The sequence below is a fragment of the Rutidosis leptorrhynchoides genome, chromosome 7 (assembly GCF_046630445.1).
Source record: "Rutidosis leptorrhynchoides isolate AG116_Rl617_1_P2 chromosome 7, CSIRO_AGI_Rlap_v1, whole genome shotgun sequence".
NCBI classification, from domain to species: domain Eukaryota; kingdom Viridiplantae; phylum Streptophyta; class Magnoliopsida; order Asterales; family Asteraceae; genus Rutidosis; species Rutidosis leptorrhynchoides.
Window position 1 is genome coordinate 312,916,634 of NC_092339.1, and position 14,300 is coordinate 312,930,933.

The 14,300-nt window shown below is 32.5% G+C and overlaps 2 protein-coding genes across 2 annotated transcripts in view; both read left to right on the forward strand.

Moving 5' to 3' along the window:
- The window catches only part of LOC139858160 (uncharacterized), a 232,098-nt gene that overhangs the window by 59,605 nt on the left and 158,193 nt on the right, over window positions 1-14,300 (forward strand). The window lies entirely within an intron of this gene.
- On the forward strand, window positions 2,857-4,358 carry LOC139858423 (mitotic spindle checkpoint protein MAD2). Its single transcript, XM_071847273.1, has 7 exons — window positions 2,857-3,059; window positions 3,179-3,194; window positions 3,299-3,429; window positions 3,529-3,649; window positions 3,733-3,836; window positions 3,907-4,028; window positions 4,157-4,358. Exons 1-7 carry the CDS (start codon window positions 2,987-2,989, stop codon window positions 4,211-4,213), a joined length of 624 nt encoding a protein of 207 aa, XP_071703374.1. The 5' UTR covers window positions 2,857-2,986; the 3' UTR covers window positions 4,214-4,358.

Genomic DNA, 14,300 nt, shown 5'->3' on the forward strand with positions numbered 1-14,300 from the left:
CTCCGGAAGCAATGCGTTTTCTTCCCGTCAACCGTATTATCACTCCCGAGGATGAACAACAGATATTGTTATACAAAGAAGCTGGACTTAAAGTTCGACAAATAATTCGAGTCATGGAGCTTCAAAAACAAGTAAAACATGGAGATCTTTCTTTCCTTGAAAAAGATGTTCATAACTTATTTGCTAAAGTGAGTAGATTGCATGGAGCTAGTGATGCAGTGGACCTAATTGAGTACATGGAAAATTCAAAACTACAAGATAAGAATTTTCAGTATGTTTACACGCTAGATGCAGAAAAGAGGTTAGAAAACTTGTTTTGGTGTCATCCACAAAGTTATGAATGGTATGAAAAGTATGGTGATGTAGTTGTATTTGATACCACTTACAAAGTTAATGCCTATGACATGCCTTGTCCACTTACCGTATTGTTCGGAAGTGCACTTCTTCGGAACGAGACCACAAATACATTTAGGTGGTTAATGAAGGTATATCTTTAACATACATATGTAATTTATACGTTATGTTTTCTTACTAACTTATATTATATATGCAGACTTTTGTAACTACAATGAAAAAGCCATCAAAAACAATCATCACGGATCAAGATAAGTGGATGTCTGAAGCAATTGCGATTGAAATGCCAAATACAAAACATAGCTATTGCATATGGCATATCACTTCTAAATTCAGTTGTTTGTTTACTGCACTTCTTCGTACCGAATATCAAAATTGGTGTCATGATTTTTATATCCTCTATAGGATGAATTCGGTCGAAGAGTTTGAGCACAATTGGTTTCTAATAGTTAAAAAGTATAATTTGGAGAATAATAAGCATGTGCAAGGTTTGTACGAATTACGAAAGTCTTGGGTACCGGCTTATCTTCGAAGCTATTTTTTTGGAGGAATGAAATCTACGCAAAGGTCAGAGAGCATAAATGCTTTCATTAAAAGATTTGTTTCATCCCATACAAGCTTGAGAGAATTTGTAAAACAGGTATTACTTAAGCACTTCTAAATTTGTATCTCAACTATCACTTGACTCTTATTTGGACTATTAAACCCAAACTAAATAGTGATGTACCAGGGGAAATACATCATACGTAGCTTACAAAATGTTTGTTGTTATGGTAATTTAGTATACATCCACATTATAGCTATGCTTCTGCATTTTTGTCTATCTCTGACTTTCTCAATCTCGAATATTTTCTTAAAATTGTCTTCGTAGGTGGATCTTGTTGTGGAAGAAATGAGAAACACACAAATACATGACCATATGTTAGCTACACTTAGACCTACTTCTTTAAAAACAAAATCCCCATTAGAAAAACAAGTATACGAAGTTTTTACACCATTTGCTTTTAGAGAGTTTCAAGAAGAGTTTGAAAGAGCAAGTCAGTATCTTATCGATCTTTTTGATGGAAACGAGTTTCTTATAAGATATTATGAAGAAGGGAATCATAAACGTCATAGTGTTTATTGGGATGGATATACCGCTTTGTGTAGTTGCAAGAACTTTGAGTTTTGGGGAATACTTTGTCGACATATATTACGGGCACTAATCCATAAGGATTGTTTTATTCTCCCACATATATACTTGCCTCGACATTGGTGTTTAGATTCATTGCAAAATGATAATGTGGTACAAGATACATCGATGCCGTCGCTAGATCAGTCATCTGTTCAATCAGATAAGGGTTTGGATAGAGGAAAAGAAATTTTATGCCCTCCAAGATCAACAACAAAAGGTCGTCCAAAGAACAACCGTCGTATGAAGAGTGGGAAGGAATTGGCGAGCAAGAGTCGTAATAGATGTTCTATTTGCAAGCAAATTGGACATACAAAACCCACGTGCCCCTACAAGGAAGATATAGTTAATGATGGTCGTATTTCGTCTAAAAAGTCAGAAAATATGAAAAGTTACACGACCTGTGGTGAAGGATTAAATCCCGTGTTTACGATGAAGTATCAACCATCATCTTCAAATGTAAAAGGTGATGGTATATGAACTATTTTGATTAGGTTTTTGAGTGTCTATTTAATTTTCTAATTATTGTATGTCTTCCTGTTGTTTTAACAATTAGTAGGGAGTATCTGTTTATGTAATTATGTTGTATTCTTATTGAATTATTGTTGGTCTTTTCAAGTGAAAAATATAAGGAACATAAATTGTGTCTTCGAGTTTAAAATCAAAAAGTAGCCTTACTTTATCCATTTAGATGTGTATGCAGTAAAGTCTGGCTTCAATGAAATGAAAGTAGTAATACTCCCTCCTTTTCAAGTAATACATCTCTAATTTACTAATTAATTTAGTTGTGTACATCGTATAATTAAGTGTATTTAATGTTTTCTGCTAAAATAATGGAAGATAAATGCATTGACTTTTTATGATATATATGAACGTGGGTTGCAGTTTTATGTCAAAAATTTTGCAAATAAATTAAACAATTGAATATAGGAGCAGTTACTAAAATTTAGTTGGAAGTTATACCAAGGATAGCCCTGAATGCTACCATTAGAAAAACTCAAAACTTTTTTAAAAATAACCTCCAAATTTGACCTACCATTCCAACTCCACGTCACATTAAAAATACCCTTCAAAAACCATCACCAGTCAAAATGCAAAACTGGGGATCTAGATAATTGGACCCTGGGACCCACTTATTGCACCGTTGAACCCACACCAATTTTAATTTTTGTATTTTTCATCTGTAACCAAAGTGGAGTAGTAGACCGTTTACAATAGTCGCCCAATAGCCAATACAAAAAGTAGCCGTTGCTTTTTTTTTTTTTTTTTTTTTTTTTTTTTTTTTTTTTTTGAAAGGCAATGTTAGTGGTTAGAGTTAATTCACGAAAAAGTAGCCGTTGCTCCCCCATTTTATCGATTCATTTCATATATAAACCCTAGCCTTATTCCATTTCTAACAAAGCACACAACCTGTTCGACCAAATTCCCCAAAGAAACATCACAAAATTTTCCACTTCAGATATGGCTTCCAAAACCGCCAGCAAAGACATCATCACTCTCCGTGGTTCCACCGCCATCGTCAGCGAATTTTTCGGTATAATTATCAATTGTTCCTTTGCTACTTCCATTCCGTTCCATTTTGAAAATTGAAATCATAAGTCTTTCTGAATTAATTAGTACTAAAGATTTGTTTTTTGATGTTACCCTTTTCAGGTTATGCAGCAAACAAGTAAGAACTGTATCGATTTATTGTTTTTTTAGGTGTTAACTTTTGTGGGTTTGACTTAAAAATGCAAACTTTATTAGGGTTAATCGATATTTGTTGATCTGTAGTATTCTGTACAATCGAGGAGTTTATCCGGAAGAAAGTTTTGGACGGGTGAAGAAATATGGACTTCCATTGTTGCTCTCTCAAGATGAAGGTGTTAAAACTTTCATTGCAAATTTGAACACGCAGCTTTCGGGTAAACGTTAAATTGTATATGTTAATAAAATCGAGTCACGAATGTTAATTGCATTTTGGTGTTGTATTTTGCTTATGTGATTCGGTTTTGTATATAAAGAATGGTTGGAAGCTGGAAAGTTACAAAGGATTGTGCTTGTGATTATGAGTAAGGCTAATAATGAAGTGCTTGAAAGGTGGAATTTTAGTATTGAGACTGATAAAGAAGTTGTTGAAAAGGGGTAAGTTGTTTTTTGACCTTTATTTGTCTATGGATTCGTTATTTGATCGTCGATTAATGTGTTCGTTGATTGTTAATTTTTAGGGTTTCGAGAGAGAAGAGTGATAAAGAAATCATGAGGGAGATTCAAGCTATTATGAGACAGATTGCTTCCAGCATAACATACTTGCCTTGCTTAGATGAACCATGTAAGAATCAAGGTTTTCGTTTTAAATTTGATTAGTATCAGTTTTATATATGTGTTATGTTGAAATTCAGGTATCTTTGATGTGTTGGCATATACTGATAATGATGTTGAGGTGCCGTTTACTTGGACGGAAAGTGACCCTAAATTGATTGCAAATCCCCAAATGGTGAAACTGCATTCTTTCGATACCAAGGTAACACATTGAGTTTCCATTTGCCTATAACGTTTGTCAATGTTCATTTTTGAATTTGAATATATAGAGTTTTTGATTGTCATCTGCTGTAAATGGCATGATAAGATCTTTATGTTTTGGTGATGCAGATACACAAGGTTGACACTTTGGTATCTTACAAGAACGATGAATGGGATGAGCAGTAAAAAAGATGTGATCTTTGTAGTTTGTTACCGTGTATTTCTTGTTGATTTTCAGAGTTTATGTGAATCGTTTTGATTCACTTTTTGTGTAGGAGAATGAAACATGAATCTTGAAGTCTGTTTGATCTTGGTTTCCATGGAAACTTAATTGAAGCTCTTTTTGAAAATGAAAATTGTTATTTGCTTTGGTTCTATTGTTATCTTATATCATCCTTGTTTGAAACTAGCAACTATTCTTGTTAATTGGTTTAAAAACGAAAGGTCTATACATTTCATCCTTTCAGTTGCCAATCTGCAAAATTTGAACAATAAGCAAAAGTTATCTGTAACTTATGATTGTGATACAGAGTGTTAACAACTTCCTAATATTAAAGTAAATATGGAAATTACATAAGCAAAAGTTATCTGTAATCATCAATGTTAAGTGACAACCATCTTAGCACAAGTACTTTACACTGCCACTAAAAGAGGGATTTGCAATTAGCTAATCAGTAAATAGCAGAGGGTTCATCCACATTTATGTACCAGTTGTATTCTCTCAAACAAATTCAGCCTCACATAAAGTCACTGTGTTCATCTTCTCTGATGAAGTACTAGTTGGTTAATAACATAGCAAGGGTTCATTTCTCTATGCTGCTCATGCCCAGGACGTCAAAATAGATAGTACTGTATTTTATTTTAGTTTGGAACAGCCGAATTATTATTGTATTTTATTATCGCTTATCATTATCATCTATCTATATATCTATAGTTTCTATTAAAATCCTATAATGATGATGTCATTATTAGGCTAATTCTTTTGATAAAAAAAATCAAAAAAAAAAAAAAAAAAAAAAAATCTAAGCATGTTGAGTGATGTCATTAATCTAAATAATTTTGTATTAAAATTAAATCTTATTAATTAATTATTATTATTAAATCTTATTAATAATTATTTTAATTATTATAATTAAATAATTTTGAATTATTTAATTAATTATTTTGAATTGAGTACGAGAAGGTATAAAAGTTAGGCAGAAGGAAAACCAATTCTAAATTTATATTTTAATTTACACTTTTAAAATAAAATGATAACTAATATTATCTCTTATGATTGGATGTGAATTATTTAATATGCATTTTAGGTGTTTGATGAAATGTTTAGCTGACGAGTTTCTGAGTCGGACTCTGTGATTCCACGGGTCATTAAACTAAATGACTTTAGCATTTACGTTCACTTAATACTTAAAACATATCATTAAACTATTTTGTTTAAATAAACCCGTAATTTCACGGGTTATTTCACTAGTTACTTATAAAGGTCATGCCCCTTACATTTTTTAGTGGGGTTTAATAAATTTGTAGAGAGTAATAAAAATTGAGAGAAGATAGTGAAGTTGTATTAAAAAAGCATTAGAATGTGTTATATATATAGATGAGAAAGTTATTAAAATTATTATTATTTATTATATTTATTTATAATTTTTGATTGTTGCCAATATATCCGTTTGACATTTATTAATTTATTTTAAGCGGTCAAAATTTGAATAGAGCGAATGAGGTTGTGTCGTGTGCCTAACTTGCTTGATCTCTTCTCTGTGACACCACTAAGCACACCACTGATTTGGGCCACCTACAGGCCGCGTGACAACGTGTTGGGTGGAGTGTTGATACAATTTTGCTCCGAACAAGCGCGTTACAAAGTGATCTTACATGTGCGTCGTAATAATTTCCTTTAGCTAGACAACAACACCAAGTTAACACAAACATAACATCCATCATGTTCTTTAATCACCCAGATCATTGGAATGAAATAGGCCTCCGAACATTCTTCAAAAGGTATCGCTCAGTTAAAGATATTTATATTCCTCGAAACAAATACTTAAAGAATGACAAAAGTTTTGGTTTTGTACGATTGGAGGGTATAAAAGATCTAAGATACCTACTAGGTAGAATCAATGTAGTGACCCGAACTTTTCCATGTTTATATATATATTAAATGAAATTGTTATTTACATGATTAAGTGTTTCCAACATGTTAAGCAATCAAACTTGTTAAGACTTGATTAATTGAAATAGGTTTCATATAGACAATTGACCACCCAAGTTGACCGGTGATTCACGAACGTTAAAACTTGTAAAAACTATACGATGACATATATATGGTTATATATATAGTTAATATGATTTTATTATAAGTATGTATCTCATTAGTTATTTTAACAATGAGTTATATACATAAAAATGAGACTATTAATTTAAGAAACTCGAAAACGATATATATAACGATTATCGTTATAACAACGTCTTACTAGGTACATATGAATCATATTAAGATATTGATACACTTGGTTAATTATGTTAAATGATAAGTAAATATATTATTAAGTGTATTAACAATGAAATACATATGTAAAAATAAGACTACTAACTTAATGATTTCGAAACGAGACATATATGTAACGATTATCGTTGTAACGACATTTAACTGTATATATATCATACTAAGATATATTATATATCATAATATCATGATAATATAAAAATTTAACATCTCATTTTTTATAATAAACAATGGGTTAACAACATTCAACAAGATCGTTAACCTAAAGGTTTCAAAACAACATTTACATGTAACGACTAACGATGACTTAACGACTCAGTTAAAATGTATATACATGTAGTGTTTTAATATGTATTCATATACTTTTGAAAGACTTCAAGACACTTATCAAAATACTTCTACTTAACAAAAATACTTACAATTACATCCCCGTTCAGTTTTATCAACAATTCTACTCGTATGCACCCGTATTCGTACTCGTACAATACACAGCTTTTAGATGTATGTACTATTGGTATATACACTCCAATGATCAGCTCTTAGCAGCCCATGTGAGTCACCTAACACATGTGGGAACCATCATTTGGCAACTAGCATGAAATATCTCATAAAATTACAAAAATATGAGTAATCATTCATGACTTATTTACATGAAAACAAAATTACATATCCTTTATATCTAATCCATACACCAACAACCAAAAACACCTACAAACACTTTCATTCTTCAATTTTCTTCATCTAATTGATCTCTCTCAAGTTCTATCTTCAAGTTCTAAGTGTTCTTCATAAATTCCAAAAGTTCTAGTTTCATAAAATTAAGAATACTTCCAAGATTGCAAGTTTACTTCCAAGTTTTCTAAATCTATTCCAAGTAATCATCCAAGATCAAGAAACCTTTGTTACTTACAGTAGGTTATCTTTCTAATACAAGGTAATAATCATATTCAAACTTTAATTCAATTTCTATAACTATAAAAATCTTATTTCGAGTGGAAATCTTACTTGAAATTGTTTTCGTGTCATGATTCTGCTTCAAGAACTTTCAAGCCATCCAAGGATCCTTTGAAGCTAGATCTATTTTTCTCATTTCCAGTAGGTTTATCCAAGGAACTTGAGGTAGTAATGATGTTCATAACATCATTCGATTCATACATATAAGGCTATCTTATTCGAAGGTTTAAACTTGTAATCACTAGAACATAGTTTAGTTAATTCTAAACTTGTTCGCAAATAAAAGTTAATCCTTCTAACGTGACTTTTAAAATCAAATAAACACATGTTCTATATCTATATGATATGCTAACTTAATGATTTAAAACCTGGAAACACGAAAAACACCGTAAAACCGGATTTACACCGTCGTAGTAACACCGCGGGCTGTTTTGGGTTAGTTAATTAAAAACTATGATAAACTTTGATTTAAAAGTTGTTATTATGGGAAAATGATTTTTATTATGAACATGAAACTATATCCAAAAATTATGGTTAAACTCAAAGTGGAAGTATGTTTTCTAAAATGGGCATCTAGACGTCGTTCTTTCGATTGAAATGACTACCTTTACAAAAACGACTTGTAACTTATTTTTCCGACTATAAACCTATACTTTTTCTGTTTAGATTCATAAAATAGAGTTCAATATGAAACCATAGCAATTTGATTCACTCAAAACGGATTTAAAATGAAGAAGTTATGGGTAAAACAAGATTGGATAATTTTTCTCATTTTAGCTACGTGAAAATTGGTAACAAATCTATTCCAACCATAACTTAATCAACTTGTATTGTATATTATGTAATCTTGAGATACCATAGACACGTATACAATGTTTCGACCTATCATGTCGACACATCTATATATATTTCGGAACAAACATAGACACTCTATATGTGAATGTTGGAGTTAGCTATACAGGGTTGAGGTTGATTCCAAAATATATATAGTTTGAGTTGTGATCAATACTGAGATACGTATACACTGGGTCGTGGATTGATTCAAGATAATATTTATCGATTTATTTCTGTACATCTAACTGTGGGCAACTAGTTGTAGGTTACTAACGAGGACAGCTGACTTAATAAACTTAAAACATCAAAATATATTAAAAGTGTTGTAAATATATTTTGAACATACTTTGATATATATGTATATATTGTTATAGGTTCGTGAATCAACCAGTGGCCAAGTCTTACTTCCCGACGAAGTAAAAATCTGTGAAAGTGAGTTATAGTCCCACTTTTAAAATATAATATTTTTGGGATGAGAATACATGCAGGTTTTATAAATGATTTACAAAATAGATACAAGTACGTGAAACTACATTCTATGGTTGAATTATCGAAATCGAATATGCCCCTTTTTATTAAGTCTGGTAATCTAAGAATTAGGGAACAGACACCCTAATTGACGCGAATCCTAAAGATAGATCTATTGGGCCTAACAAACCCCATCCAAAGTACCGGATGCTTTAGTACTTTGAAATTTATATCATATCCGAAGGGTGTCCCGGAATGATGGGGATATTCTTATATATGCATCTTGTTAATGTCGATTACCAGGTGTTCACCATATGAATGATTTTTATCTCTATGTATGGGATGTGTATTGAAATATGAAATCTTGTGGTCTATTGTTACGATTTGATATATATAGGTTAAACCTATAACTCACCAATATTTTTGTTGACGTTTAAAGCATGTTTATTCTTAGGTGAATACTAAGAGCTTCCGCTGTTGCATACTAAAATAAGGACAAGATTTGGAGTCCATGTTTGTATGATATTGTGTAAAAACTGCATTCAAGCAACTGATTTCGATATAACATATTTGTATTGTAAACCATTATGTAATGGTCGTGTGTAAACAGGATATTTTAGATTATCATTATTTGATAATCTACTTAAAGCTTTTTAAACCTTTATTTATGAAATAAAGGTTATGGTTTGTTTTAAAAATGAATGCAGTCTTTGAAAAACGTCTCACATAGAGGTCAAAACCTCGCAACGAAATCAATTAATATGGAACGTTTTTAATCAATAAGAACGGAACATTTCAATCAATACCATTTATGTTAAAGGAAATTGGCTGAGAGCCTACGAAGCCTTCTATAGAAAAATCCAAATACCTGCTACTCAGACTTCAAAGCCTGCTACCTCTATGAAACAACCTGATAATATGCACCCACCTGCAAATCATAACCAAACCCACTCAAAAATTCCCATAAACAAAAACACACAACCATATAGAATGAAAAATCCTACATCCGACCCCAAAAACACCCCCAATACTGCAAATTCAAACCCTCAAGTAAACGCCTTATGTGATGATCGAAACTTTAAAGATGCCCTAAACAACAGCAAACCAAAAGAAAATGCAGGAACTAAACCTAGAACCATTACCATTCAAGAAGATGAGTCAAATAAAGAAGCCCTGAAGTTCGCCATTGTTGTAGAGATCATAAGCATCGATCTAATTGAACAATTTCCAACACTATGCACATCAGAAGGCCTAACAAACTTCAATATAAAATATTTAAGAGGACTTGATCTATGCCTTACCTTCGATAATGGAGAAACGGTGAAAAACATTCTGGAATCAAATGACCATGTAATTAGAAATTGGTTACAAAATATACGAAAGCTCGAAGATAATTGCATCCAAACCTACAGAATTACCTGGTTAAGCATCAAGGGAGTCCTAATCTCCTGTTGGACCGAAAAGAATTTCAGAACCATCACCGGCTGGTACAGCAAAATTTACGACAGCTACAACTGCAATCTAAACAGAAACCAAAACTTGGTGGTTGGTAAAGTCCTCGTTAAATTATGGGGTCATGAGTTACTAAACAACACAATTGAAGCCAGGGTGGGAAAGAAATTATTCTATATCCAAGTAATTGAAGAAATCAATGGATTAGTTAAGGTTGAAATGGATGAGATAGAAAAACCTGATTCAGAAGATGAAAAATCTGACAACATAAGCAGTTCTGACAATCAATCGTAAATAAAACCGGTGGACTCTGAATCGGACGGTGATGAAATTTGTCTAACCGAAAAGTTCAAAAGACAAAGATAAAAACCCGGCACCAGAAAAGTTGATCGACGACGGAAAAGACAACCTGGACACGTCTGCAAAACCTACCCCAATTATTGACCTCGAAAATACCCCCACAACCAACGGATCTGAAGCATCGGTCAACGAAACCCACGTTTTCACATCGGCCATTAATGACAATATTGGAACTCAAAAGCACACTGTTGACAACATAAATTCCAAGACAAAACCATTAAATGAAAAAGAAGATGAAAGAGAAGACACATTCGTTGACATCTCGAGCAACTCATTCACTGATCCCCTTATGGCACACTCACCCTCACATTTTACGGATACATTACCCAACCCACCAAGCCCATTAAGATCTTCCAGCCCAACATCCGTAAATGACCCAAATATACATGACACTTTCCTAAGTCCACATTCTAAACAACCTACAGACAAAAGCCCAAACCCCTCTACCCCAACCCAAATCAATCCCAACAGCCCAACAAATGACAATCCACTAGGCCTAACAAATCTTTGTTTCAATATCGACTTAACCTACATAAAAGAAACAAAAACAGAACCCTTTGTTTTTCTCTCCAAACCCGTAAAAAATCCAGTAAATGTATTCCCTCAAAAAAAAAAACTTCGTCTACTTTTCATCAATCCGTTTTATCTCCCCAAGTAGCAAACAAAAAGAGGAAGAAATCCCATGATATTGATGCATCGTTAAATTCTTCAGATGTTAAATGGAATAATTTAAGAAAGTGGAATGCTTCCTCAAAAATCCTAAGCGTAAAAGCTAAAGCCAGACTGTTAACCAGAAAGCTCTCAACCCAAAAACCTACCAATCGTCCAAATTCGTCGAACAACAAAACTAGAGGATCACACTCATTGTCAGACATGTCCCTGAACCTTGATGAAGTCAGCTCAGTACTAAAGCTACAAAAGAAAACTGATTCCGGATCAATCTAATAAGGTACCTCTTTGTGACTTTTAAAAAATTGTTTAAAATGAAGATTCTATCTCTTAATATTAGAGGTTTAGGGCTAGAGGATAATAATAAAACAAACTGTTTAGAAAACTCTGTAGCATATAAAAACCGAATATCATAGCATTATAGGAAATCAAATGTAGAAAATTCCCTGAAAATCGGATTGAAAAAATATGGGGAAACAATGGACATAAATTCGCTGTTAAAAACTCTAAGGGAAACTCGGGCGGAATCTTAACGGTTTGGGACACAAAGGTTTTTACTGCTAACCATTTTGTTGAATGTGAATCCTTTATTGCGGTAAAAGGAAAGTGGAAAGGTGCAGGTACCGACTTGATCTTAATTAATATTTACGGTCCACACACCGATGAAGGAAAAAAGAAAATGTGGGATGAATTAAACGATGTTATGAGTAACGATAATGCAATGTGGATTCTAATGGGAGACTTCAATGAGGTGAGATTCAATTCGGAAAGAAAAAACACAGAGTTTATTGAAAGCAGAGCAGACATATTTAATGACTTCATAAAAAAGAATGACCTTATCAACATTCCGCATGATGGTTGACTTTATACAAGAATAAGCGACAATGGATTAAAATTCAGCAAAATAGAAAGATTCTTGATATCAGAAAATTGCTTTCAACAGTGGCCGAATCTTAGTGCTTTGATTCTTGATAAAAAAAACATTCGAATCATTTTTCGATCATTCTGAAAGATTGCAATGTAGATTTCGGACCTAAACCAGTTAAAAATTTTAACCAGGTAAATAGCTATAAGCCTGATTGCATTTTTCGGGATAAATTAAAAAACGTCAAGCTCGAAATGCGAAAACGGTTCTCCACATCACAATGCGTTCTAAAAGCTGAAATTGAAGAATTAACAAAAGATGTTAATGTAACGACCTGACTTTTTCGACTTTTAATTATATTTATTACTTTCACGAAACTGTGTTTCTGTGCGTACTGAGTTAGATTAATTGCTGGGATCATTAATTATGTTAATTACTTTTGTTAATGCCTTACAACGTGTTTTTTTACTACTTAGTTACTTAACATAATCCTTGAATACATTTACGAACGTTAGTGCCACTTATTGTTTAAAACGAGCTACGTACTTAGTGCATGATAAACTTTTGTCATAATTGGAATATTATGACTACGTAAACATAATTGTTATATATTTATGAAAATTACTTGGCTTTATGATTCCTTAATTATGCATAGTGTTTACTAATGCTTACTAGTTAGTTTTAATGGACTTAACACCTTAATGGACCTAGCTTATTAAAGGCCCAACCTACTTAACTTAATGGGCTCACTTAATGGACTAATTAGTGGACTAGTTAGCCCATGAAACATAAGACAAAATCCATTAGTAAATAAGACAAGTACTAAGCATGCTTGGTACTAATACTTACACATTTTAACCTTACACCCCATGCCACCCAACATGTACCCACACCACCATGTACTACCACCCATGCTAAGCAAATGGTCCCCCCCTTTTTGCTCCCTTAACCGTCGGCCACCAACACCACCTCACCACCACTTTATTTTTTTTAAACTTCACTTCATTCTCTCATTTCATTTCAAAAACACACACATTATTTTTCTCTCAAGTTTCTCTCTAACTTTTCTTGAAGAACTTGAAGGTTTAAACTCTTTTTCTTTCTTCTTTTTGCTCCTAAAACCGTAATCATCATCATCTTTTTATTATTTTTGGATTTTGGTTTTGTAACTTAAATCCTTATGTTATCTTGCATTCTTTAATTACTTGTATGATAAAGAAGCAAGAAAAAGGATCAAAACTTTGTAGCTTTTGGTTCTACATGAAACTTGTGATAATCAAAGGATCAATTACTTTAAGATCCTCTTTAAGTTCAAGTATTGGAACTTTAAAGTTCATTTTATGAAGATTCAAGCTTGTAACTTGACATCTCATTATATAAAGGATCCAACCTTGAACATGTTTAGTTTTAACTTTAAATTTATCATTTATGTTTGAGAAATTCGATTTATGTAAGCTCCTTGGTCAAAGATTTACTTGTTAACTTTGATCTCATAAATCTTGTAACCAAAGTCTAACTTTGAAGGTTCAAGAACAAGAAAGTTTAAGCTTCCTACCTTATAACTTTCACTCATTTAAAGTTGATCTAAGTTAAGTAACTTATGGTCATCTAGCTTGTCAAAACAAGAATTCATTAACTTGTGTTCACTTTACTTTACAAGATCTAAGTTTTGTAACTTATGGTTGTGTAAAAGTTAAAAGTCTAAGTATTATGACTTAGGGTTTCACCAAGAATATGAGATCTAGACTTTCTAGTCTAAGGTCTTTAATACTTAGCTAAGATCTAAGTTCTATAGCTTAAGGTCTTGCTTATTTAGTTGGATTCAAAGTTTATAGCTTAATAGGACTTGTATTTGTGTTGGAACTAAGAAATTGATGTAACTTTGGTTCATCACCTTGCTCAAACTCTCACAAGAGTTGTATTTTATTTCTTAGTCCTAACTTTGTGTGTTTATGGTTAAAACTTGGTAAAAGTGATGCTAAAACATCAAGAGTTGTATACTTGAGGCTCATACGCATCAAGGATGAGAACCGTGATGAGCATCAAACACCAAGAAACCCACCGGAGCACTTTCTTTCTGTTTTTCAGGGTCTGATCAAGCTCCTAGGCTTCTAGAAAAGTTGATTTCTAGATAGTTCAGTTTGACTAGATAACTTTTCGTTTAA

Bases quoted from the DNA above. Each gene is read 5' to 3' on its own strand.
- LOC139858423 (XM_071847273.1), top strand. From the start codon at position 2,987: ATGGCTTCCAAAACCGCCAGCAAAGACATCATCACTCTCCGTGGTTCC. The intron at 3,430-3,528 runs GTAAACGTTAAA...TTGTATATAAAG, and splicing joins TTTGAACACGCAGCTTTCGG to AATGGTTGGAAGCTGGAAAG. The intron at 3,837-3,906 runs GTAAGAATCAAG...GTTGAAATTCAG, and splicing joins GCCTTGCTTAGATGAACCAT to GTATCTTTGATGTGTTGGCA.